General features: G+C 39.0%; 6 protein-coding genes across 9 annotated transcripts; 2 read left to right on the top strand and 4 right to left on the bottom strand.

Moving 5' to 3' along the window:
- Positions 1-191: 191 nt before the first annotated feature.
- Positions 192-3,923, bottom strand: LOC117637716 (magnesium/proton exchanger). The gene is made up of 9 exons (XM_034372696.1): positions 3,582-3,923; positions 3,056-3,480; positions 2,303-2,478; positions 2,058-2,176; positions 1,779-1,939; positions 1,539-1,672; positions 1,221-1,437; positions 987-1,116; positions 192-722 (listed from the first exon to the last, which is right to left on the bottom strand). The coding sequence occupies exons 2-9, from the start codon at positions 3,414-3,416 to the stop codon at positions 425-427; spliced, it is 1,596 nt and encodes a 531-aa protein (XP_034228587.1). The 5' UTR covers positions 3,417-3,480; positions 3,582-3,923; the 3' UTR covers positions 192-424.
- A 407-nt stretch (positions 3,924-4,330) lies between these two features.
- Positions 4,331-6,278, bottom strand: LOC117637715 (pentatricopeptide repeat-containing protein At3g62890). Its single transcript, XM_034372695.1, has one exon. It carries the CDS (start codon positions 6,194-6,196, stop codon positions 4,481-4,483), a length of 1,716 nt encoding a protein of 571 aa, XP_034228586.1. The 5' UTR covers positions 6,197-6,278; the 3' UTR covers positions 4,331-4,480.
- Positions 6,279-6,597: 319 nt separating this feature from the next.
- LOC117637714 (60S ribosomal protein L22-2-like) lies at positions 6,598-7,997 on the bottom strand. The gene is made up of 2 exons (XM_034372694.1): positions 7,663-7,997; positions 6,598-6,981 (listed from the first exon to the last, which is right to left on the bottom strand). Exons 1-2 carry the CDS (start codon positions 7,890-7,892, stop codon positions 6,837-6,839), a joined length of 375 nt encoding a protein of 124 aa, XP_034228585.1. The 5' UTR covers positions 7,893-7,997; the 3' UTR covers positions 6,598-6,836.
- A 159-nt stretch (positions 7,998-8,156) lies between these two features.
- LOC117637712 (outer envelope pore protein 16-4, chloroplastic) lies at positions 8,157-10,076 on the top strand. Of its 3 annotated transcripts, XM_034372692.1 has the most exons (7): positions 8,157-8,271; positions 8,373-8,424; positions 8,515-8,546; positions 8,638-8,671; positions 8,777-8,844; positions 9,352-9,520; positions 9,790-10,076. In XM_034372692.1, the coding sequence occupies exons 1-6, from the start codon at positions 8,200-8,202 to the stop codon at positions 9,484-9,486; spliced, it is 393 nt and encodes a 130-aa protein (XP_034228583.1). In that variant the 5' UTR covers positions 8,157-8,199; the 3' UTR covers positions 9,487-9,520; positions 9,790-10,076. The 3 variants fall into 3 exon arrangements, with proteins under 3 accessions (XP_034228583.1, XP_034228582.1, XP_034228584.1); XM_034372691.1 differs by lacking the exon at positions 9,790-10,076 and having other exon boundaries at positions 9,352-9,766; XM_034372693.1 differs by lacking the exons at positions 8,515-8,546; positions 8,638-8,671; positions 9,790-10,076 and having other exon boundaries at positions 9,352-9,766.
- Positions 10,077-15,552: 5,476 nt separating this feature from the next.
- LOC117637711 (caffeoylshikimate esterase-like) lies at positions 15,553-19,837 on the top strand. 2 transcript variants are annotated; one of them, XM_034372689.1, is made up of 8 exons: positions 15,553-15,983; positions 16,140-16,230; positions 16,329-16,361; positions 17,976-18,122; positions 18,235-18,365; positions 18,474-18,611; positions 18,705-18,803; positions 18,894-19,837. In XM_034372689.1, the coding sequence occupies exons 1-8, from the start codon at positions 15,963-15,965 to the stop codon at positions 19,302-19,304; spliced, it is 1,071 nt and encodes a 356-aa protein (XP_034228580.1). In that variant the 5' UTR covers positions 15,553-15,962; the 3' UTR covers positions 19,305-19,837. The 2 variants fall into 2 exon arrangements, with proteins under 2 accessions (XP_034228580.1, XP_034228581.1); XM_034372690.1 differs by having other exon boundaries at positions 15,566-15,983; positions 18,897-19,837.
- A 1,814-nt stretch (positions 19,838-21,651) lies between these two features.
- Positions 21,652-25,223, bottom strand: LOC117636763 (UDP-glucuronic acid decarboxylase 2-like). Its single transcript, XM_034371421.1, has 7 exons — positions 24,404-25,223; positions 24,142-24,289; positions 23,533-23,612; positions 23,201-23,284; positions 23,041-23,115; positions 22,444-22,536; positions 21,652-22,355 (listed from the first exon to the last, which is right to left on the bottom strand). Exons 1-7 carry the CDS (start codon positions 25,019-25,021, stop codon positions 22,119-22,121), a joined length of 1,335 nt encoding a protein of 444 aa, XP_034227312.1. The 5' UTR covers positions 25,022-25,223; the 3' UTR covers positions 21,652-22,118.
- Between the last annotated feature and the right edge of the window lie 1,043 nt (positions 25,224-26,266).

Below are 26,266 nucleotides of genomic sequence, written 5' to 3'. Positions count from 1 at the left end.
AAACTTCATTAAAGTCAATAACAAAACTCTAACAAACTAAGTTAAAATCTATACACAAATTCAATCAAAATCTATGTGGAATTTGTAGAATTCAGCCAAATTCAATTAAATTCAATTAAAATCCATCAACTTTATAACTCTTCTAAAATCATTTAAAATCTAAATTGAATACACCCTCCTAAATTTATGTAGATAACATACCAATATCCTTATTTGATAGAAAAGGCTAAAGTGCATAATACGCCAATGCCTTCAGATGAGCTACACATAATCAGAAATTTTTGTGCATTGTATACATCAATGTTACAATGGAATACACTCCGTACACTTAATCATACTAGTTAAATACGGGAAGAGAACAAACCGAAATCATACCGAGCAAAAGAATTTATTTTTCTTTTGAAAAATAAAATAAAAATTTCTCTCATATGATGCCAGAAACCTTGAGGGAAGATAGCAAAACAAAAATAAGCCAAAGCAACATGAAAAACACAAAGGTAATCCAAGCCCAAAGCCTTGGCCCTCCAAGCTCAGCACCCAATGTTCGACGCCTAATTACCAGAACCGCAATACAACCTACTGAAGTTGAGAAAAATACAAGCAAAGAGAAGCTAAGACCCGCTGCATTCTCAATCCGCAGTGGTTCTTTATAGACAAAGAAATTGTATGCAGTGTCAATCAGCCACGGAACGCCAATGCCAACATATATATTCACCGAATTGCTGCAAAATGACATCAACAAACAGGAAAGCAAGTTGAGTTAATGACATGGCTGAAAAAATTTAACAAAATTGAAATTCAAGTGAGGCCTTTGAATCCAATTTTGTTTTCTTATCTTTCTTGTTTCATCTTCTGGATTTCATTTGTTAAAGGATGAATGTTTACCAAACTTCGAAATTCTTTATCCGGACCTCCTTACTACTAAATGTATTCATTCCTTGAAAAATAACAAAGTCTAAAATTGAAATGGATCTTTAAGAGTAAACCTGCAAGTAATGTTTGCAATGGCAGAATCAGCTGTTATCTGACGTTCAGCAGCAATCTTACTCGCAACTAAATCTGGCCATGAAGTTCCACTTGCTAATGCAGTAAATGCTATGACATATGGATTTATTCCTGCAAAAAGAAAGTATGGGAATGACAAAGTTTTAGAGAACTAGCTAGATCATGGACAAAATTATATTGATGAACTGTAAGTTATCACATAAAATCATAGCAACCTGTTACACAGCTTATGAGATCTGTGAGTTGTGTTACAATGTAAGCTATCGCACTGATGAAAACTAAGGAACATATGAAGGCAATCCAGCCATGAGCAATATGATAAGGGGGCACAAATGCAAATAGTAGTCTCCATGGGACAAGAAGTAACTGCCAGGAAATTCTTGCTAGTCGCAAATATAGGTTGTTCAGTTTTCTTGATTCTGTGCTTTTTAACTGTTTCAGAAAAAGGAAATTACTGTAACCAGCAAAAATGGAAACTACCACAAACTACACATATCTTGATTATTAAACATATACAACAGAGAATACAATACCTTGACTGCGTCTACAAATTGTTGCCCCCAGATTGCAAACACATGATAGTCTTCTAAACTCATCTTCTCTGGCGAATCTTTATTGGAATATTCAGGAGTTTCATCAGTTCCAGGAACGTTTTGATACACTGGACCTGCAAAGTGAGACTTCCATATTGTGAAAAATTGTAAAAAGCCCCTAAAGAATGTTATTTTTACCCGAGAGTGACTATTTCGTTTCAAGGAATTTCAGACAAGTACCTATACCACTTCCTGAATGAAAGGAGAAAATGTCAACAATGTTCCTGTTTTCATCCTCACCAACCTCAACTATCTCAGAGTAGTTATTGCGGGGACCACTATCACTCTTGTACGTAACAACCTCAGCTGGCACCCAATCCTCTGGTCTCTCACTTCTTGGCCTTAGGAAACGAAAAAAAGAAATGAAGGCAAAATACTGAGAAAGTTAAACCAGTTATTAATTTTAGTTTAGAAAAATGAGAAAGACCACAAAGATCTCAAACATTAATTTAAACATACAAAGGAAGAGAAAAGTAGGGCCAACGCTTGTCTTGAGCATAAGCATGCATCAGCAGTAATCCATATTGCAGTACTGTCAATAAGGCCTCCCATATTGTAATCACATTCGGTGTCCACACCTGCAGCGTTAAGTAAAACCATTTCACTACAGAGTTCTAAATGCGTGTCAGGCATAACCCGAAATGTTTTGACAGATAAAAATAAAGAAAAAGGATGATTAGCATAGGGTGATTCCTTCAAATTACCTCTAAAATTATATATAACCAAATATAGGCCCAAAAAGACCAAAAGAGCTCAACTAGCCAGACTCCTACATCAGCTATCTTTTTCAGCTCTCCGGCTCTAGGAACTACAACACATACTGCATGGATGGGGAAAAGGTCGAATGCAGCAGAACCAACTAGTGTTCCAGGACCCAAACCTATAAATTAAGAAGACTAGCAGAGTGTTAAAATATATGAAAGATAACAATTGTAACTAAACCTATGTGTGAAGAAAAGAAAATCGGAGAAATCATTGCAGAAGCATGCAAAAAGATTCAAAATGGAAGAAAACCAAATCACACAGTTGAGTAATCGTCATTATCAACATTTCAGTGCATTCCCAGTGACTCCAATCACAAGATAGATTTTGGGAGATCATGCTCATCAGAAGCAGATGAAATGTGCTTCTCCTTTTTCTTCTTACCTCTGTCATATTGGAGAAGAATAACAACTCATGAACTTCCCTCAACAGTACTCTATTCTACTCAGGTCATCTAGTATCCTACCTACTAACAGCCATTGAACACATGAAGTTTTGAACTGATACTACCGCAAAACTCATGTTTCTTGCAGTGTATCTCAATGTGTGTGTGTGTGTAAAAGCGACAGTGGCATGATAAAACAACGTGACACGGAAAAGGATACACAGTCCATCACGGAAAAAGATGAACAATAAACCATGAAGCCAAAATCTCAAAGTCACATCAATAATTCAGTATGTTTTGTAAAACAAACCTCCAGCATACAGGTTCCCAAGGTTTCTTAAAGCATCAATAGTAGCCAATGATATTTGAGGAAAGCTGGTCCCAAAAGCCAGCAGGCTAATGTCTGCAATTGTGAAGTTCCACACTTTCTCATACCTAATAATTTCAGCACCAGTGTAAGGATTGATATCAACCACCTTCCGTGTGTGGCTCACAACACTCTCCATTGATTGGAAAAAACGAGCAGTTATAGCAGACAACCCAACGAAACAGTAAGCAAGACCAAGAAAATATAAGAAAGTCCGGAAACCAACCCCAAGGCCAGTTTCACCCTGAAAAATAAAGTAGCTTTCACAATTTTCTTGACCCATTATACTGGAATTTCCAGGCATGGTTTATGTGGTTTGCTCAAATTGCTTGCAGTCCAAAAACTACAATGAAGTAAAGCAACAAGACCTGATTGATGCAGAGAAGAAATTTGGTTATCAGAAATTGATTACAATTATGCATGACTTAATACTGTCAATGAGTAAAGGACCAAATGAAAGAGGATTAACCTGCAACAAAGATAAGACAGACATAGCAAGCAATTCAGCTCCTAATATCCAAATCAACATTGCTTTCAATTTTCCATTTCAACAGAAGAAGATGTTCAACAACATGTTGGCGAGTCTTTGTTTTGACACAACAAGCTCTCAATGCCATGGCATTGTTTATGCAAGGGCTATGTTTAAAATCCGTCAATTGAGTATGTCCTGGAGTTATGATTTTGCATTCAAAATGCAAATCCCAGAAAACCCAAAAACCAAAAAAATCCATGGCATCACCGAAAGGCGCGAAGTACAAACCTTCAACTATCGAATCATACATACAGCTAGATCTCATTTATGGGTTCACAAGAAGAAATTATTATAATGGTGAAAGGTACAGTACAGAGGCCAAGAATTAGGTGAACAGTGACGGCGATACGTTTCTTTTCTCCTTTTTAGTTACAAATTACAATGACAACAATATATCTATTTTTCTTTATCAATATGAGCAAAACTAAAAGAGATCGAATCGAACTTAGGAGTTTGGATACGTAATTACTTTAATTCAATTGAGTTACAAGGGTCTTGATAGGGGATAATAATAAGATCCTACCCTAAATACTCTTCTTTTTCTCTCTTGTGGAATAGATATTTTATGCAATATATGTGATTGCTATTTTGGGGAAGTCACTATGATTGTGACATTTACAATAATTCTACACTGTTTGTGGCTGTATCCTACAATTCTGTTTGCAGCACTCTCCCACCATCCATAATTCTGCCTGCTCCAATCGCACCAACATCAGACCTGCCATTCTTTTGTATCCCTGAGCTGAGCACAGAGTCTTTACATATAAATTATGATTATTATAAATTGTAATTAATGAATTTACCAACCTAACCAAATTCTAGGAATAATAACCTTTCTACCAATAGTCTTTACATGAGCACAATCCTTGTCTAAAATGGTGAAACCGATTGCAATCTCTGATAACAATTTCCCGATCAAACTCCTTGGAAATCATCTTCATAGCATCATGACAATCACGACATATCCTCAGGTTTTTAACAATTCGAATTGGGGTGCCTGGACTTGTCTTCAAAAAGCAGAAGGCAAGTGCTAGTTTCTCACTATGAAAGGACAAAGCCAACTCCTTTCCTTCCTCATCCAGCTCAAGCAATACCTCACTTGTATTTCCAACAAAACCTCTCAGCTTCAACCTCTTCATGATCTCATCAAGCATCATATATATTTCTCGACTTTCTGGATGAGAATCGTCGCCCACAGAAAACTCATGAAGAACACCTCCTACCTCAACCAAGCTACAACCAGGGACCTTTTTGATCTCCCTTTCCTCCATGAGATCTCTCACACGCGTTACTTCGCTCCATCTACCCATCTTTGCATACACATTTGATAAAAGCACATACGCACCGCTATTCGTGGGATCCAACTGAATTAGATTCTTCAGTGCAATCTCACTTGTTTCGATGTCCTTCTGCATCCTAGATCCACTCAGTAGAGCCCCCCAGATAAGTACATCAGGCTCCATTGGCATGGACTGCACCACCTTCAATGCCTCCCTAACAAGACCAGCTCTTCCATAAAGGTCAACGATGCAACCATAGTGCTGGATTAAAGGCTTAACACCAAACTCCTCGTCCATTCTCCTAAAATACTCCTTACCTTCACCCACCAAACCTCCATGCACACAAGCACAAAGAACACCCACAAATGTCACAGCATTAGGCCTCACACCACACTTTACCATTTCAGAAAACAATTCAAGGCATTCGGTAGCAAGTCCATGCATGGCCAGTCCTGAAATCATTGAACTCCAGGCCATGACATCCTTACTGGGGCCCATATTATCAAAAACCCATTTTGCTTTCTCAATACTTCCACATTTGGCATACATGTCCACCAATGCCGTCCCTAAGATAACATCAATTTCCATCCCAGATTTGTCGATATAAGCATGAACCCATTTGCCATGCTCAAGTGCACCCAATCGCCCACAAGCCAAAAGTACGCTTGACATGGTAAACTCATTAGGCCTCGCACCATCCGCATCCAACATTTGCATTTCACGAAACAGGGCAAGTGCTTCCTTATAACCACCGCACATGACGTACCCCTTTATCATACAACTCCAAGAAATCACATTTCTGTTTGGCATTTTATCGAACATGTCTCTCGCATTGCCAATCAACCCCACTTTCGAATAGGCATTCATAATTGAATTCCAAGACGGTAAATCAGGTTCATAAATCTCATCAAACACTTGGCGGGCAAGCATCAAATTGCCACAAGACGAGTACATATGGATGAGAGATGTTTGGACAAACGGGTCGTGCGTGAATCCAAATAGAAAAGCTTGGGCATGGATCTGCTTTCCCGATTGGAGGTAAGGAAGAGAACCGAAAGACTGAAGGAGAAAAGGGAAGGTGCGGTTGTCGGGTACAACTCCGTGTAAGCGCATGCGAAGGAAGACGGAGAGTGGGGAATAGGGGTTTGGGACTGTGGCTTGGACATGGGCTCGGATAAGGGTGTTCCAGACGAAAGACTCAGGGGTGGGATGGGAAAGATGGAGAGTTGGGTGCGTGGAGGATATGAGCTTTGCAGAAGCTCGCATTTGCATTTCTGGTGTTGCATGGCGGGAAGATGTTCAAATCGTTTTAAAGGAGTTGGCATTCCCTTGCTTGGACTAGCTTAGAGCTAACTTTTCGACAGACTGACGAGCAAACGATTGTTCATCATTTGGGTATATTATATTGCTGTGCGGCAAATTTTATATTATAATCTGGCTCCTAGTTATCAAGGACTGACTTTAAATTTTATGCTTTCCCTGCTTGTTTGGTCTGGGTTTTTCTCGACCTTTGCTTTTTCTATTTGTTTGGTACACTTCTCCCCTGGGCCTTGTAAGCTCTTGTTGCTTTGAGCCAACTTCTTGGTTTACCAAAAACATATATTTGATTTGCATCTCTTTTGAACGAACTACCGCCGAGGGTAGGTGAGATATATAAAAACACCATCAAAAAATTATCAATCCACCATAATCAAGTACCTGAATGAAAAATGTATTGTATCACCCACATAGACAATGTGAGAACGAGATTCTAAATTTCAGACCGAATACTCAAAAGAAGCTTAATTTCATAGTGGGTATCAATCATGAAACAAGCCAAAATAAAGTCGATAGATAAGCAGGTGAAAAACAAAAGATTGTCCTCTAGAAACTAAGCTCAAAGGGTAATGCCACAAAAAAGGAGACTAGGTTTTCAGTCTTCCTCCTCTCCCTCGTTCTCAGCAATGTTGAAGTATCTCAACTCATAAACACCGCGGTCCTTGTTGGAAGCAATTACGCGAAGCCAATCCCTCACATTGTGCTTCTTCAAGTACTTCTTGGTCAAGTATTTAAGATACCTGAGAAACAAGTGATATAAAGGTTATACATAAAAGAAAACAGAGCATGATTACTACTCAAAAAGCAACAAAAGAGTACCTATGTCTAACTGAAACCATGACTAATCAAGATATAAGGATTTCAAGCCTTTTATGTTGAACTGAAAGTTATATTCATAGAAATGGAATAATCTAAAATATAATTGCACAGTAGAACTAAAATTTGAAGTTACAAAGAAAATAAACCATTGAATATTCTGCAAAATACAACCAACATCAAAGATTCACAACAACAGAAACAAATGAGTCCTGTGCTAGCATACAATCCTTTTATACATATGAAGTGATATGAAACTTAAACACAAGGCATGATATAAACAAAAGATAACCAGACTAACATCAGCAATACCATATCCTTGGAAATGTAATAATCAAGATACAAGAATTCCACATATTTCACGCTGAGCTGCAATTTATATGCATGGAAATGCAGTAATCAAGAAATTCGTCGTACACCAAAGCTTATAGTTCCCATTACAGAACAAAGCAAACATTTGCTACAACAGAAAAACAAAGGCCATTTTAGGGCACAACAAAAAAGCCAAAAATAATTTCTTTTTCATAAAATGAGTTTCGGTTCTAGTTATAATTCAGATCTGCAAAATGGTATTTGCAAATAAACATAATCCAAAGTGTGAGTACCTCTTAGAGAAGTTGGAGTCAGAGGTGACGGTGATCTTGTTCTTCTCACGTGAGACGGTGACGGCGTCACCAAGAGCACCGGCCTTGCCGCCGACCTTGATGCGCTCCTGGAGGAACTTTTCCAGTGAGGCGATGTCCATGATCTTATCCTCCACTGGCTTCGCGCAGTCTATCACAAAGGAAGCCCCCTTCTTCTTCCCCTTCGTCCCAGCTGCCGCCCCACGACTCATCTTCGCTTCTCTCTCTCTCTCTCTCTCTCTCTCTCTCTCTCTCTGCGTCTGTGTGTGAGCTGCGTCTGTTACTGAGATTAGGGTTAGGCTCTCAGTACAATAAAAGGGACTAGGGTTTTGGGTTCGCGGGGTTTTTATTTTATTTTTTTGGTACGGGCCCAAAGGCCCAGCGTAAAATAATACGTGTAGGCCTGCCTATCTCAGCCCAGTCCTCTTTAAGAAAAGTATGACGACGGTGTCGTTTCGGCCCTCGTTTCTCTTTCAACGACTATCGAACGCGGCGCGCATCGGGTACCGGAGGTGAGAGATGGAGGGAGAGCCCTACGACGTCGTCCCGTGCTCTTCCGTCGCCGTTGATTCTATCCTCCGCATCGGAACGGTAATTCAATCCTCTGAAACTGAATAAGACAGTGTAATTCTATGCATCTAGAAACTCGTTTTATAGCTCAAATAAATATTTTTGAATCTCATAAATTTCAGGCTGGTGCAATTTGGGGTTTGTGTTCCGCTCCCCACGAGGCTCGTAAACAAGGTAAAGTTCAAAACTTTCCTTCATTGTCATCAAAAATTTGTAGAATTGATTTTGATTTTGTAAGTTTGTGTTTCTTTGCCGGTGATGTAGGCCTAGGAGGGGTAGCTCAGGCCGCTTTTGTGGTATAAATTCTTTCATAGATAAGCAACAAAGTTGTCTAGGGTTCTTACTAAAACTCTTGAGTGATACATTTTGTATTGGTACCATGAGCAGGCGAGGTCGGCTAGCTCGTGTGGCTTTCAATATGGTAAACTCAGATGTAATATATCCTGCTTTTTTAGTTTTCTGGTTTTTAGTTTCTGAGAGCCGTATTTGGCTAAATTGACACTTTTAAAATTGGCTTACATTACAGGACTGGTTGCTGGAATCTGTACTGCTACTCACTGTGGGCTTCAAAGATATCGGGGAAAGAGTGACTGGGTTAGTGAGGCTCTTGTATATCTGGAAAGAAACCCATGTTTAGGAAGTCAATTTGTATATCTTCTACCATTACTTCTTTGATATATAAAGCTCTGCTGAAAATACGCTTTTCTCTTTCTTTTCTCCGTATCTTCTACTTGTGAGTACAAACATCCTAATACAAAGTGCTTGCTGATATTCTAACAAACCAATTTGGAGTCTTGTATTGTAATTTGCCCAACACAATCCAACTTGCATTGCGTAAAAACTCTTGCAATCCAGTTCTATATTGTGACCCGACACACTATTGCTGCTGCACTCACAAATTTGCAGGCAACACCAGAGCCAACCAGCTTGATCTTGGCTTCACTAAGATTCCATTTTATGTTTAGAATTTGGAAAGGTTGTACTTGATAGTTTGTTGATCTACACTGCCCCTAATTTTGTATTTCATCGGGTGTCTAATGAGTCAACTTTGAAAAGCTTGATGGCCTGCTAGAAGATAATGGTTTTTCCCTCTTCTGGCAGGTGAATGGTCTGATTGCTGGTGCTGTCGCAGGGGGAGCCATTGCTGCTATGACACGAAGCTGGACACAGGTGGTTCCTATGGCTTGTCTGGTTTCTGCCTTCAAAGTTGCCACTGACTATGCTAGAACAACTTGAAATACCTCTCGGTGGAAAACTGTGGCAGAGGAAGGTTGTTCTCTTCGCTCCCTACATATTTTACCTATTTTTTCCCCTGCTTAGATCCCTCATCTTATTGAACCATTTGTCTGTAACACTGTCATTATTTTTTACTAAGCAAAGAAATACTTTCTGTTATGTCGGTAGATATAGCGTTTATGGGGCGACTGTTGTATGACAGTTCAATTCTTGTATGATTTTCTTTTCTTTTTCGTTTTTTTGGTGTAAATAACTAGAGCAGATAACAAGGTTCCCTTTTGCTGCTGATGCTCATTTCAACAGATATTTGAGCAAGGATGGATGAAAGCCTTTCAATTGATACGCCCTCTTCATCCTTTGAATTCTGGGTGAAACTAAACCAGGTGAGCATTGTAAATGATGATACCCTGCTTCTCCGAAAACAGAGACAAAAACAAAAACAAAAACAAAAAAAGTAAAGGAAAGAAGTAGGGCAAAATTTATGTTTTCGAATAGTCAAATTCAAGTGTAGCAAAATCTCCGTTTATTTGTGATTGCATGAAAGTGACAGCATCTACTTTGCATAGGCAGTAGGTTACATACCATCTCAAAAAAAAAGTCAATATCTAGCTTTTAATTGAGAGAATACTTATCACTTATTGAATGGAAAGTGGCTTTTAAATAGCCTTTACAAAACCGAAAGCAAAGGAACACGACCCCATGACTAATCCCATGACTAACAATCCCTGAAGTCAAGGGATCCTCCTAAAGAATAATTCAAACCTTATCTACTTCCTTATAACAAGGTTTATTTCAACTAAAACTAAACAACTTTAACAAATAGTAAATAACAACTTTTCACCCTCCCGTAAATTGAAAGGCAATAAAGCTTTCAATTTAAAGACAAACTTGAACAGATCCCCAGCAATTTCCGCATCTTTACGAATGCCTCCAACTTTAATGGCTTAGTTAGGATATCAGCAACCTGCATATTGCTTGGACAATGCTCTAACTCAATTACTTCATTTTTGACAAGATCTCGAAGAAAATGGAATCTGACATCAATGTGCTTGCTCCTCCCATGCATTACTGGATTTCTGGACAGCTTAATAGCAGAGCTATTGTCACAGAAAATCACAGTAGGCTTATCTTGTTTAAAGCACAGTTCTTCTAGCAACCTCCTTAGCCAAACAGCTTGACAAGCACTTGAAGTTGCAGCTATGAATTCAGCTTCTGTTGTAGAGAGAGTGACAACTGGTTGTTTTTTCGATGACCAAGAGACAGCTGCTGAACTTAGCATGAATACATATCCAGATGTACTTTTCCTATCATCAAGATCACCTGCATAGTCACTGTCGCTGAATCCCATTAGCTCATCCCCAGCTTCCTTCTTGTTTATAGTTTCCTTCTTGTAGAATAGACCAAGGTCTGTTGTTCCTTTCAAATAGCGAAGCACTCTCTTAGCTGTCTGATAATGAAGTTCAGTAGGTGATTCCATGTACCTACTAATAAGGCTCACAGCAAACATCAGATCAGGTCTGGTAGCAGTTAAGTACATTAGGCTTCCCACTATTTGCTTGAAGTGAGTGCTATCGACTTCTCTTCCTCCCACATCCTTGTTAAGCTTTGTTCCTGGAACTATAGGATTTTGGACAGAATTGCAATCTTCCATGTGAAATCTTTTGAGAATTTCCTCAGCATATTTCTTCTGTCCAATAAAGACCCCATTGCTTGTTTGCTTCACTTCAATTCCAAGAAAATAGTGCATTTTTCCCAAGTCTGTCATCTCAAATTCTTCCAACATGGACTTCTTGAATTCTTTGAACATATCTTCATTATTTCCTGTGAAAATTAGATCATCCACATAAAGGCATACAATAAGAATCTCACATTCTTTACCATGCTTGACAAACAAAGTGTGCTCGTATGGGCACTTGGTGAATCCAGCTTTCAAGAAGTGTGACTCTATACGACTATACCAAGCTCTTGGAGCCTGCTTTAGTCCGTATAGAGCCTTTTTTAATCTGTAGACCTTCTGTTCTTTCCCTCTTTGCACATATCCAGGGGGTTGATCGATGAACACTCTTTCATTGAGTTCTCCATATAAAAATGCAGACTTCACATCAAGTTGATAGATTGACCAATCATTTTGTGCAGCTAAGGATATAACCAAGCGTATGGTATCATGACGAACCACAGGGGCAAATACTTCTGAATAATCAATACCATACTCTTGGGTATAACCTTTAGCTACTAACCTGGCCTTGTACTTGTCAATCTCTCCATTTTCTTTGAATTTGGTCTTGAATATCCACTTCACTCCCACTGTTTTTTCTCCTTCAGGCAAGTCAATCAACTCCCACGTATCATTCCTTTCAATAGCTTGTATCTCCAAGTCCATGGCTTTTCTCCACTTTGAACTCTTCACAGCATCATCAAAAGTAGTGGGATCATTCCCACCAGTCAAAGCAATTTGAGCAATGTTCTCATTATCTGAGAGCTCATTACCGCTCACATAATCTGTCATCCAACCAGGGGGTCTTCTCTGCCTTAATAAATTTGGTGAAGCTTCAGTAATTCTTGGTGAATTGTGTCCAACAGGTTCATCTTCTACTTCTCTAGATGTGACTTCTTCAACACCATTCATTGTTTCAATTTCTTCAAGATCAACACCAGCTCTCTTTTCTTGTTTGTTGTTCCAGTCCCAACCATTAGCTTCATCAAATACCACATCTCTACTGATTATGATCTTTTGAGTCTCTGGATTGTACAGTCTATAGGCCTTTGACTCTTCACTGACTCCAAGCATCACACATTTTGTGCTCTTATCATCAAGCTTGGTTCTTAGATTGTCTGGAGTGTGAACATAAGCCAGACAACCAAAAACCTTAAAATAATTCACTTGAGGTTTTTTGCTACTCCATGCCTCCTCTGGTGTTACACTCTTCACAGCATGAGTAGGACATCTATTTAAGATGTGGGAGCTCCAATTCACAGCTTCGGGCCAAAATTTCTTTGGCACCTTCATTCTTGCTAGCATGCTCCTTACCATGTTCATAATGGTACGATTTTTCCTCTCGGCCACACCGTTTTGTTGTGGTGAGTAAGCTGCAGTTAATTGCCTGTGTATACCATTCTTCTCACATAAATGAACAAAATCATTGGAAGTAAATTCTCCACCCCTATCAGTTCGAAGAGCTTTAATAAATACACCAGTTTCTTTTTCAACAGAGGCTTTAAATTTCTTGAAAACTACTAGAGCTTCAGACTTCTCAGTAAGGAAATATATCCATATTTTCCTACTAAAATCATCAGTAAAGGTTATGAAATACCTTTTCTTGCTGTTGGAGATTGGGTTGACAGGTCCACATATGTCAGAATGCACCAATTCAAGTATTCGTGTGGCTCTCCAATTGCTCTCCTTAGGAAATGGCTCACGATGTTGCTTTCCCACCATACATTCTTCACAAACTCTTGAAGGAACTTGCAGCAGAGGAAGACCTTTCACCATATTTTTTTGTTGGAGTGCTTTAAGACCATTGAAGTTTAGATGTCCAAATCTGAAGTGCCACAACCACGTGTCCTCTTCTATTGTGGATTTGTAACACATTTGCTTCTCAGCTGCTGATTCAGTTTTGAGTGTAAACATGCGGTTGGAAGTCATATCAGCTTGAATGATCAAACCCTTGTCAGGATGATGAATCTGACAAGAGTTCTTTTGAATCAAAACGACAATTCCTTTTTCTTGCAACTGACCAAGACTGATCAGATTGCTTTTTAACTCAGGAACATAAAATACCTCAGTTATACAGTGCTTCACTCCATTGACTTCAATCCTTATGTTGCCTTTTCCCATGACACGAAGACTGGAGTTGTTTCCAAGCTTCACATTATCCCTGAAAGATTCATCCATATTCGAAAACAACTTCTTACTCCCACTCATGTGATTGCTGCATCCAGAGTCCAAGTACCAGGTGCTGCTCATTTGATCACCTTCGTCTTCAACATATGCCATCAGCAACATTTCTTCCTCAGTCTCAGCCACATTAGCCTTGTACTCCTTCTCCTTCTGAGGACATTCATATTGAAAATGTCCAAGTTCATGACAGTGGTAGCACTCCACGGTTGATTTGTCAAATGAACCTTGTCGACCTCTCCCTCTTCCACGACCTCTGAAACTGCCTCGACCTCTTCCTCTTCCTGGTGAATAAGTCTCTTGACTAACCTTTAAAGCTTGCTCTTCCATTTCATGACAGGTCATCCTTTGTTCATGTACCAGCAGACTACTTTGCAGTTCATCAATTGAAAGGGCATCAATTTCCTTTGACTCTTCAATTGAACATACAACATAATTGTACTTAGGTGTCATAGATCTGAGAATCTTCTCAATCACGGTGACATCTTCCATTCTATCTCCATGTATCCTCATTTTGTTTGCAACAGTCAATGTTCGAGCAAAATATTCAGTGACTGTTTCTCCATTCTTCATTTGCAACATCTCGAACTCTTTGCGAAGAGCTTGCAGTTGTGCACGTTTGACTCTAGCCGTGCCTTGATACTTTTTCTTCAAGGAATCCCAGATATCCTTTGCTGTATCCTTCTTCAGAATTGTCTCCAAAATAGCTCGATCAATAGCTTGAAACAAGTAATTCTTGGCCTTCAAGTCTTTGAGCTTCTGATCCTCTATACTTTTGAGTTGAGCTTCTGTCAACACCGTTCCTTCTGCATATGTTGTGATTCCATTCTCCACGAGACTCCAGTATTCTTTAGACCTCAAAAAATTCTCCATTAACATGCTCCAATGATCATAGTGACCATCAAAGCGTGGGATTGATGGTTGAACAAAGCTGCTTCCTTCAGTCGACATTGATACTTGCTACGGCAAGAGTTGCTACTTTTCTTTGCTCTTTAGGCCCCAATTTTTTTTTGCTCTGATACCAATTGTCAATATCTAGCTTTTAATTGAGAGAATACTTATCACTTATTGAATGGAAAGTGGCTTTTAAATAGCTTTACAAAACCGAAAGCAAAGGAACACGACCCCATGACCAATCCCATGACTAACAATCCCTGAAGTCAAGGGATCCTCCTAAAGAATAATTCAAACCTTATCTACTTCCTTATAACAAGGTTTATTTCAACTAAAACTAAACAACTTTAACAAATAGTAAATAACAACTTTTCAAATTCGGATCTTGAATTGGGTTTCAATCCAATCGGGTCGTCTAAGTAAATTCAGTTCATGTACGTTTGTTAGCTGGAACGGGCTCGACAAAATTTGATGAGGCGTGAGTGAGCTATGTTCGTCCCAGTCCTTTTAAATTTTGGGCTGAGTTGGAACATTTTGGATCCATTCTTTAAATACTGTAGACGAAATTCTATAGTGAGGGTGTGACCGTCTGATTAGTAAGTAAGTTAGAAAATGTATTGGGAGGTGAAAAATTAAATAATGTAGCCTTGAAAAGTAGAAATGGTAGATGGATTTTAACTTGGTACGGAGCAACTATCTGAAATGACTTTAAAATGTTTGGTGTTTGGTGCTTGGTTGGTGACGAAATAAATAGAGCTATCAAATCACAAAAGATGGTGCCTTAATATTGGTGTTCCCCCAGATACAAGTTACAACCATACCTTCCCATTTAAAGGTTTTCTCTTTTATTTTCTTTTTTTTTTCCAATAATTGCTTACGTATCATGTTCATGCAACTCCTGTCTACTTTACTTGCTCATGTCGCACTCTAAATAAACGTCAAAACGTTCTAATAATCGTGGAAAATATACAAAAAGTTTGAATGATTGCATCTTACAATACTATAAACGATATAATTATTTTCCTCTTTTTTTTCTTCTTTTTTTTTTGGGCTATGTAAATGATATGACTATTTTGTATTCACTTTTTTTTACAATCAATATTTTATTTTAAATTAATTTAAATTACGGAGAGGGGAATTCGAATTCAATTGCAAAGCAAAGAGCACATATGTTATAGCTAATTTGACTAAGCTCATCATGTGATTATTCACTTTTTAGGATCAAAGATGATGAAGGACAACAATAGCTTTTCAAGTAGGAAACACTTTGAAACGAACCAGTGGTCCTCTGCTCTTTGACCCCAAAACAAAAACGTCCTCTATGCGAATGAAGCACATCAAATATTATGACGCTCGAAAAGGCATCTATTTACTATATATAACAAGAACCTTTATACACGTTGGGGTGAGGAAAGAAAACACAATCCAGATAAACACCTACTACCACCGTCTCTCTTACTCTCTCTCATCATCTTTCTTTTTCAGAGCTTCTACTTTCCTTATCCCCATATTTTTTCAGAATCTCTTTCTCTTTTAAGTTATATAGAACAAAATTAATATTCATCACTCATCTCTTTCCCAAGTTATTATTGTGTTTGAGGCATCAATTCACAGATCCAGAGACGTGGGGTCATCAAGGATCTGATATCTCAGTCCTTTTCTTTTCTTTTGCTCTCTCGTGGTGAACATGGATGGTGAATATCAAGAAGTAAGTATCTTAGTCGTTTTCTTTTCTTCAAGATATATTATACATATAGGGTGTATGTATGTGTTTGGTTGAGTTAGACAATGTTGATATATATATATATATATATGTAGTTTCTTCTCTGATGGGGTGTTGTTCTTATTTGTTGAATGAGAGAAGGTTTACATAAGGAATTCAAGAGGAGTGCAGCTTTTCACTTGCAGATGGTTGCCTTTTTCCTCTCCAAAAGCCCTCGTTTTCCTTTGCCATGGTACTCTCTCTCTCTCTCTCCTTCCTTCTCTCTCTCCCCGTCTGATGAGATGGGGCATATATGTAATTAATTGGCGGTATTCATTAATGGTGTTGCAGGGTATGGCATGGAGTGCAGCGGTTTCATGAGAGGTAATAAATATTCTTAAATGACTCTTGTTCGTTCCTCCTCTTCTTTCTTTCAATTATATTTTCTCAACTTTCCATTGCTTCATGTATAAAAATATATAAATATATATAAAGGGTAGTAAAAGAAAAATATGACAGTATTCTTTCATAACTTACAAACCGAAAAGAAATTTCAATATATCAGAAGTGGTTGGTAATAATAGTAATTTACTGCACTAGATGATTTGATGGTGTACAGATACATAGATAGAGATTGTCGTCATGAAAAACAGAGAGCTGAAAGAAACTTTTACCCAACTTTTCCTTCTCCTTTTCCTTTTCCTTTTCTGCAAGTAAAGCAAATCTAGTGGGATATATTGGGAATGCTAATTCATTTGAAATTGAAGGACACTTTTATTCTGCACAAAGCATAAAACTTGCAAAATTCCTTATCTTTTCTCTTCATATACATGCATACATATCCAAGGAAACCTCGTCAAATTACGCAAAATCCACTCACAGGGCCACAGAGTGTTTGCCATTTTTTTTACTGGATCACTACTATTTCGCCTCTCAGATAGGCATACTTTTAGGCGGTCATCTTTTGGGAATTGGGAGAGGATAGAGACATCGAAAACAAACAAAGCAGATGACTTATCCAGGATAAGCTTAAATCTTTGGCACACCTCAGTCCTCTGTGTCTTTATGCTAAATTTAAATTATATTTCAAATAATCAGACAAATACACAATGGATTTTTTCAAGGCTGTTCCATCCCATCCCATCCCATACTTCTCTTCCGTTATAAAATCCCATTCGTATTATTCCCAATGTTTACTGCACAGCCGAATGCTGACAAGACTATCATTTGTCCTATCTTTCTGGTTCAATTCTCAATTATTTTGGGTTGGAACTTGCATCACATCATCTTCAACTTGGTTGGAGGAGGAGGCATGCACACACGCAACACAAAACACAAAACACATGGCTCTTTTTTCTCACTGCCTCTTATCTCTCTCTAGAATTGAATTGGCTCTTAGAGTCAGTGTCCTTCTCCAATCTATAATTTTATAAGCAATTAAGACTCATCTAAATAATTGTCCAAATCTTTTACCTCCATTTTTTCTTTTCTTTTTGGATCCTTATAATTTCAATTTAGGCCGTGATGATTGATTGGTGATAATAAATGAGCTCTGCAAGATGAAGACTTTCCAAACATTGTATCTCTGCATATTTGAAAATTCTCTTCTTCTTTTTCTGCATGTTTATTTACTCCTACATCCAGCAATTATCATGTGGGGTATTGTTCTTTTTCTTTTTATAAGAAAAAATTATTATTATTTGGGCCATTGACAACAACCCTACATGAAGATCCTATACTGAAAACGAAATTGGATGGTCAACTGGGTTGGTTTGGTTAGGTTTGCAAACAAATTTTGGGCTGTAGGGTCTTTTGCTGGCCGACTGTGATAATGCCAAAAGGACTGTTGTTGTTAGAAACATTATACTGATCCAGGCAAATACTTAATGCAACTGCCAGACATGATATTGAAGAGGCAAATTCAATTTGTTACTTTTTAATACGTACATATTGAAGGTTATCTAATGAAGTTATTCTTTGATAAATAAATAAAAATAGAATGTGGTGTCCGACTAGCGAATGCGGGGTATGCAGTGTTCGGAATTGATTACGAAGGACATGGACGCTCGAGAGGGGCCAGATGTTACATTAAGAAGTTCGAAAACATAGTGAATGATTGCAATGAATTGTTCAAGTCCATTTGTGGTATGTTTAATCCAATCCAATCCTCCCAATTAAAAACTAATCTCAATCTTGGTTCTTGGGTACCCTCTACCCTGTGATTTTAATTCAACTTTGAACTAAAATGGTGTTCCAGCGGAGGAAGAGTACAGGGACAAGTGCAGGTTCTTGTATGGAGAATCCATGGGAGGGGCAGTAGCCCTTCTGCTTCACAAGAAGGAGCCGACTTTTTGGAATGGTGCTGTTCTTGTTGCACCCATGTGTAAGGTGGTGATTTGATTTGCGTGTTAAGTTTTTAATTTGGTTGGTTTGGTGAAGCGTTGGTTTACCAAATCAAAACTGATCGTTTTATCCAATCCAATATTGTTAATTAAGATATCAGAGAAGGTCAAACCGCATCCGCTGGTTATCAATGTGTTGACCAGAGTGGAGGAGATTATACCCAAATGGAAGATAGTGCCTACAAAAGACGTCATTGACTCGGCCTTCAAAGACCCTGTAAAACGCGAAGAGGTGACAAAGACAATTAAATAAACACTAATTTCATTTCTTTTTTTTACATTTTATTTGGTGACAATTAAGAGAATGAATGGGTTCAAATTTCAGATAAGGAGCAACAAGCTGATCTACCAAGACAAGCCAAGGCTGAAAACAGCGTTGGAAATGCTCAGAACTAGCATGAGCCTTGAACACACTTTGCATGAGGTTGGTTTGTTGCTGCTTCCACTCCCATTTGATTCAACATATATATATATATATATATAATTAGTTACTAACAATTGTAGACTAGCATAGCAGGTGAGGTTACCCTTCTTTGTGTTGCATGGGGAGGCAGATACGGTTACAGACCCAGAAGTCAGCAGAGCACTGTATGAGAAAGCCAGCAGCGCAGACAAGACCATCAAATTGTATCCTGGAATGTGGCATGGCCTGACATCAGGAGAGCCCGATGGGAACGTCGAAATTGTCTTTGTAGACATCATAACTTGGCTTGAGAAGCACACCAGTGATGACAATTCCGTCATCGTGCAACCAATTCACACATATAGGAATGCCATTCTCAAGATGAACACCACAGCCTCACCACCACAAACAATAAACAAGCAGCATCAGCAGCAGTCGCCTCGGCCTGTGCGAACACAGTCGCACAGGAGATATTTCTGTGGGTTGAAGGGACGCAGATTGCAGCATCACTCGGCAATGTAGGCCAGCCAATGTTGAATGTGCTTGGCAACTGATGTGCATAGTCACTAGTATAAATGAATGCTCTTCAGTTTTCGTCTGGATGAGAAATGTATCGCTATCGCAAAGAGGAGGCAGTGGAATAAATCCTTCCTTGCCCTTTATTGATAAGCCTCTATTATAATTCAGCTGTCTAATATGCTTTATCAATGCAAGGGTCAGATCAAATTAAAGAGATTGGTCCGTCTGGAACTTGAAAGGGGAGATAATGGTCTAATTGAACAAACAAATCCAATCTAAATCACATGGCAACAGAGTGGTCTCTGCTACCTCTAAAGATGGTGGGCTTGCCTTCCCTGAAAACCTCTGGCTTCCATGTTTTGCTGTGCAGTCAATCCTAAGATGGTGAAGAGAGTTTAAATCAACAATGTAAAACAGCAGGGTCATAAAAGATGAAAATATTGAGTTGGAACTGGTATAACAATGTCCTATATTTCTGAATTTTAGTTTTAGGTTTTACTGTAGCTTTTAATAAATCTGATTGTGATGTTTGTATTGTTTGCATGTCAACTACTTTGTTTGGACTACGTGAATATAGCTAAATCTAGGGTACAGTTCTTCCCAGACTTATATGGAACTCTCTACCCAAAGCAACCTGTTCAAGCTTGTTCTCATCCTTGCGCCAAATCTCAAGAGGGAGGTCAACGTCGACAGCATGGAGAGCGGGTACAAGAGAAGCTAGCTTGTTCGAAAATAAGGCCATCTCTTTCCTTGGTGCTGGTGTGCAAGTATACAATTAATCAAGGGTCTAAAGGCTCTAAGCTCAAAGACAAAGTTGGCATTTGCTAATGAGACTGAGAATTAGAGAATTTGGTTTACAGAAATCGTATAGCCGCGCGGCTATACTCTGTTTTTAATTTTTTCAAACAGAAATAGTATAGCCGCGCGGCTATACGCTGTTATATTTAAATTTTTTTTCAAAGAAATGGTGCAGCTGGGCTGCTATACTCGGTATTTTTCAAATTCTTTTTAAAGAAATAGTATAGCCGGGCGGCTATAATCGGTATTTTTCATACTTTTTTTAAGAAATAGTACAGCCGGGCGGCGATACTCCGTAATTTTTTTTTTAACAAATAGTGTAGCCGCGCGGCTATAAAGGGCATTTTTCAAGTTTTTCTTAAAAATAGTATAGCTGTGCGGCGATACTCGGCCTTTTCCAAATTTTATTTAAAGAAATCGTATAGCCCGCACGGCTATACTTGGGTTTTTAAATTTTTTAAGAAATAGTATAGCTGCGCGACTATAATCGGTTTTCTCTAAAAAATTTACAGAAATAGTATAGCCGCTCGGCTATACACGGTTTTATCCATTTTAAAAAAGAAATTGTATGGCCACTTGGCTATACTCGGTATTTTTCAAATTTTTTTAAAGAAATAGTATAGCCGCGCGGCGATACCCGGTTTTTTTATTTCTTTAAAATAAATAGTATAGCCACCCGGCTATACCCGTTTTTCCTAATTTTTTTTAAAGAAATAGTATAGCCGCGCTGCTATACGTGGCATTTATCAAATCTTATTTAAAGAAATAGTATAGCCATGCGACTATACTCAGTTTTTTTCAAAAAAAAATTAAAAGAAATACTATATTTAGTTTTATCTATTTTTTTCCCAAAGAAATAGTATATCCGCGCGACTATACTCAGTTTTTCCTAATTTTTTTTTAAAGAGAGTATACCATGCCGCTATATCGGTATGGTATTTAACCTTCCCTTCTCTAACAAGTAAAATTTGATGTCATTTTCCAATCCTTTTAATTGGTGACACACTTGTAAATGGCTTAGGTAATTTATCAAGAAAAGTCACAATGAGGATGCACAATGTGCCTTTGTTGTTGACAATCCTGGAAACTGCATCTAACCAGTCAGATGTAGAGTGCTCCTACGGAATCATAACAATCCTTTACCGGAGGCAGGTCAAGCTTACTTGCCCTAGTGTGAATGTATCACAATGAACACATCGTCAAGTTTCAAGGCTTTACTTCCTTACAGGAAAGAGGAAAAGAAGAAGGTATCACAATGAACATCATTTTTAACGTTCTTTTCAGCATTACAGTTGTACTTGCTTGTGCTGTTGAGATTTAATCTCCCTTTTTTTTCACACGTAGTCTTTAGGCTCATCTCTGAGTATCTCTCTCAGGTAATCGAATATATAGGCAAAATTTCAGCTCATAGAAAATACAGCTTCATATCAGCTGCTTGTGACATCTTTAGTGCAAAACTTTTATCCATCACTCTCCGAATTATTGTTTCGAAATTTCAGATTATCTGTATTTTAGAACCTGTAGAATCTGTTATTCAAAAACCACATTCCTGTCTTGTAACATCTCAGAATTTGGGATTATTCTTTTTCCAAAGAAGAGTAGTTGCTTCATATCAACATATCATTACCAATGAATCAGTGATTGGAGAAGCTCCTCACAATGCAAACAAGTAATTATCATGTAATCTAATTAACACTCTCTCTAATGGACACCGTTCGCATAACAAGAAAGAATAGGAAGACCGATCGGAAAGAGAAGCTCACTGTCTATTAAGCTTTAAGAGGATAACAACACATAAAGAACAAGGATGGACACAAGTGCCAGAACTTCTTATATGCTACTGTTGCTGTTGCTGTTGCTGTTGCTACTGCGGCCGTGACCCTGCTGTTGTATTTCGTTTGGAAATTGGAAAGGGGAAAGAAAGAAAGGAATTGTCTTTCCCATTGCCAGTTTGCTGAGTGAGAATTGAAGTATATATGCCAATGGCCATGCCTACATTAACAGAGGAAGGAAGGATTATTACATGGTGGTGGCGGTGGTGGGGGTGGTGGTAGAGCCAGCTTCCTTGTGGTCACCAAAGATGCGCTTCCTGAAGTCTGAGACCATGAGAGGGAGACCCTTTTGCAGGGACACCTTTGGTTGCCAACCAAGTAAGTCTTTAGCCTTTGTGATATCAGGCTTCCTCTTGTGGGGGTCATCCTCTGTGTTGGGCCTGTACTCTATCTTTGCATCTGGGTCGATTGTTTCTTGAACCACCTGCATGCACCAACATCACAAGAAACAATAAGTAAAAAAATTAAACTGCAACATTTGATTAGGGATTCCATCTCATCATGTCAATTACCTTTGCAAGTTCAAGCATGGTGAATTCACCCGGATTCCCGAGATTGAATGGTCCAACATGTTCGCCTTCCATCAGGCGCATTAAACCTTCCACCTATTGCCATGCACAAAACGGCAAAATCTTAATATCTTTCAGCACCAGCAAATGAGGATCCTACTTTCATTTAAAAGACAGATAGGAAGAAGTTGACCACAATACATTGCACAACATTGACTAAACTGCATAGATCAGAAATTTTACTTGGCAGCAATTTATGCACAATAGCTAAAGTGCGCAGCATATGCAATTGCTTTGTGCCATGCACATGGGAAAGAGATTAATCAAACTCAACACAGTTGAAAAGAAAGAAAAACCCTGCCTTTTTTTTTTCAAGTTTGTCACCAGTTCACTAACAACTGCCCATCTCAATCTCACTCTCTCTAATCTTGCATTACAAAAATTTAATTTCACATGGTTCGATACTAAAAACCACAAAAAGAAAGCAGTTTGGAATATTAAAGTAAAACAATTAGCTAGCTAAGCACCACGCAACGCAACAAAGCAAGCGAAAACAGTACCCGCTTATTAAAATAAGGGAACTAAAGTAGAAGCGTTTACCAGATCAGAAACATATTGGAAACTCCTTGTCTGCTTCCCATCTCCATAAACAGTCATAGGCTCTTTCCTCAACGCCTGCATCATCCCAATTACCACTCAAATAAACAGCTCATCCTTTCGATGACATATACAAATAAAAGATATAAACAACTGTTTTTACCTGGGCAACAAAGTTACTAACAACACGGCCGTCATCTATGCACATTCTTGGCCCATAAGTGTTAAAAATCCTAGCAATCCTAACCTGCAACAACAACAATCCATCAAATTACAAACTAAATCATTAGGGATTAAACAAAATATAATTGTAATTATTGACCCCATTACTCCTCAAATTGGGTTCACCTGGATCATATGCCCCCCACATTACTGAGAGGACTGGCCTTTCTCATTTTTATTTCTCACAAATTATTGAAAAAATAGGTGATTAAGGTAATTAATTTTGGGTTGTAAAAGAACAAAAATAATTAAATTTGGATTCAGAAACGGTACCTCAACATCGGCTCCTCTGTGGTAGTCCATGGTCAATGTCTCGGCCGTACGTTTTCCCTCGTCGTAACAACTTCGGACACCTGTCACCCATTCAGACAGCCAACGAATTTTGTTAGGTAACGGACCAATACTTCTGGAATCTGCGAGATCTGCACCTACTCTAAACCAAAAGACGCCTAATGACATTACAAAATTACCCCTCTCCAATTTCTATTTTTACCGTCCTAACACGACACACCCTACATTACGGTCATGGCGGTGGGGGGAATACACAAAATCGCCACCGTCGGATGAGTGGACCCGCAAATCACGGGTTTCTCGTTCACCGTAAAAATCCGACCGGATCTAGGAACATTGACCACGTGGGTCCCATCCACCCACCATGGCGAACGTGCTGTCAACTAGGATCGACTCCTTCAACTTCAAGAAAAAGACAACCCCCCTAACCTGGGTTTCAAATCAGAGATGTAGACTCCGGCACCTGTCCCGCGCAAGTTACACTGAAGGCATACCTCGCCACTAACGTGCACCGTAACGACAAATAGAACCGAAACCGCTAATAATGGAATCTAAAAAAAGAAAATAGAGAGAGATAACTCTGTCACTCACCGATTGGATTAACGTTGCCCCAGTAGGTTTCAACCTGCGGGTGCTGCAGAGGATCACCGTACACCTCACTGGTGCTGGTTAGCAAGAACCGCGCTCCGATCCTCTTCGCTAGACCCAGCATGTTCAGAGTCCCCACCACATTGGTTTTGTGCAGCTCCAAAATTAAAAATTAAGGCCTCCAAATAATTATAATTAAAATTGATTGGAAAAAAAAAACTTTATAAAGAAATAAAATTAGAAAAATTGAAGTAGAAAAGGATATAATAGTCTTGACGGGGTTGAACTTGTAATGGACAGGGGAGGCAGGGCAAGCGAGATGGTAGATCTGGTCGACTTCGAGGAGAAGAGGCTCAACGACGTCATGTCGGATGAGCTCGAACCTGGGGTTCCCGAAATGGTGCATTACGTTCTCTTTCCTGCCGGTGAAGAAATTGTCCACAACGATCACGCTGTCCCCTCGCTCTATCAGGCGGTCCACAAGGTGCGACCCGACAAATCCGGCCCCACCCGTCACCACGATCCGGAGCCCCTTTCTCTTCAACCCCAGCGGCACCTTCCCACCCGAATTCCAGTTCGTCAACCCGAACCGGCGCTCGTAAGCGGGCTTGTGCGTCAAATGGGTCGACGAATCGAAGTCGTACCTAACATACTCGTTCGAGATCGGGACGTTACCGTTAACGTAAGGAGAGCGAGAGGACGGGAGGAGCGTGAACCCGACGGTGGCTATAGCAATGCCGACGAGGACGAAGACGAGGCGCTGCTCTCGGAGCAAGTACCCAATCGGGCGGGTCACAGAGGCCCATGGCTTTGGCGGTTTCGGCGAGTAGGTGTCGGCCACGTGTTGGGCCTCGTGCCCTCTGAAGATGAGCTCCGAACCCATTGCGCTGCCCCTTATGGGTTCAGAAGAAGAGTCGGTTCGAGACTCTTGAGTAATTGGTATAGGGAAGAGGGTAACTGAGTTAGACGGGTAGAAGTCGCCGGCGACTCGGTCTGTGGCGGTGGTGTCGGTCTCACTCGTTTGGTTATGTGGGCTGGTATGTGTTTTGTGTTGTGGTATTTAAGCTGCGAGGGGGTGGGGAATAAGGCCTTGGTTTGGAGGTTATTTACAGAGTGGCCCTTGCACCCTTTTCGCATTTGAAAAGTAAACGGTTGTCATTTGGCGTGATTCTTCTTAAAAAAATTTCCAATAGTTGGTGATTTGGTGATTTGGAGTTTTGGTTAAATAATTGATTTTCATTAATTTAATAACTAATCTAAATTAAATGGTTTAGCAGAGTGGTCACTCACTTGCTTTAACTGGGGCGGTGAAGACCTGACCTGGGGTTATTAATTTCTCAGTTGGCTATATTGACTTGGTTATATGGGGTGAAATCAAATCAAATCAAATCCCTCATGGTTGTGGGCTTCCTTGGTTAATCTGACCCGATTGAATGTGCTCGTCTGCGTCCCTCCTAATTCATTGAGCCTCAAAATTACATAAACGTATACGTAGATTATTTTTTTCAAAAGAAAAGAAACTATAAAACTTCAACACGTATAACATGTTCTAGTTAAAATCTCTTCTGATAAATATAAATTAGGTTAATTAATTAAGACAGTGTTTCTTTCCTTTTCGATAATTCAACAACAAATATATAAGACAACATATTACCGTAAATTATTGAGGTAACAAAACTGAAATTTACAAATGAAATGATATAATAGAGGGACAGGTTGCTCTCAATTATTGTTTTTAAGGAAGTACAAAGTACTAGCCAAGACCCCAGTGATATACATTTTAGGGAACATTGGTACTAAGATCAATGAATGTTTTTCTTGTCCAAAAAATAGTGTCATTTTATATCAAGTTGTGGATTGTGTTTTGAGATTTTTACCCAGAATAGTGACCAAACATTAATGCCCAACTCATTAGTGATTTCAGATTGTTTTGGAGTATTTTATTTGTTACCATAAAGAATTATTCACCAACGCAACACAGGTGTAAAATCTATATTTCCAAAAATAAACCAAACTTGCTGGCGACTTGAGAGAGAGAGAGAGAGAGAGAGAGAGAGAGAGAGAGAGAGAGCGTGTGTGGAAACTGCAAACATAATTAAATAAATCACCAGTTAAATTGCAAATTTAT

The sequence above is a fragment of the Prunus dulcis genome, chromosome 8, assembly GCF_902201215.1.
Source record: "Prunus dulcis chromosome 8, ALMONDv2, whole genome shotgun sequence".
In the NCBI taxonomy this organism is placed as follows: domain Eukaryota; kingdom Viridiplantae; phylum Streptophyta; class Magnoliopsida; order Rosales; family Rosaceae; genus Prunus; species Prunus dulcis.
Note: the sequence above shows the minus strand (reverse complement) of the source record. Positions and strands in the feature narration are given on the sequence as shown.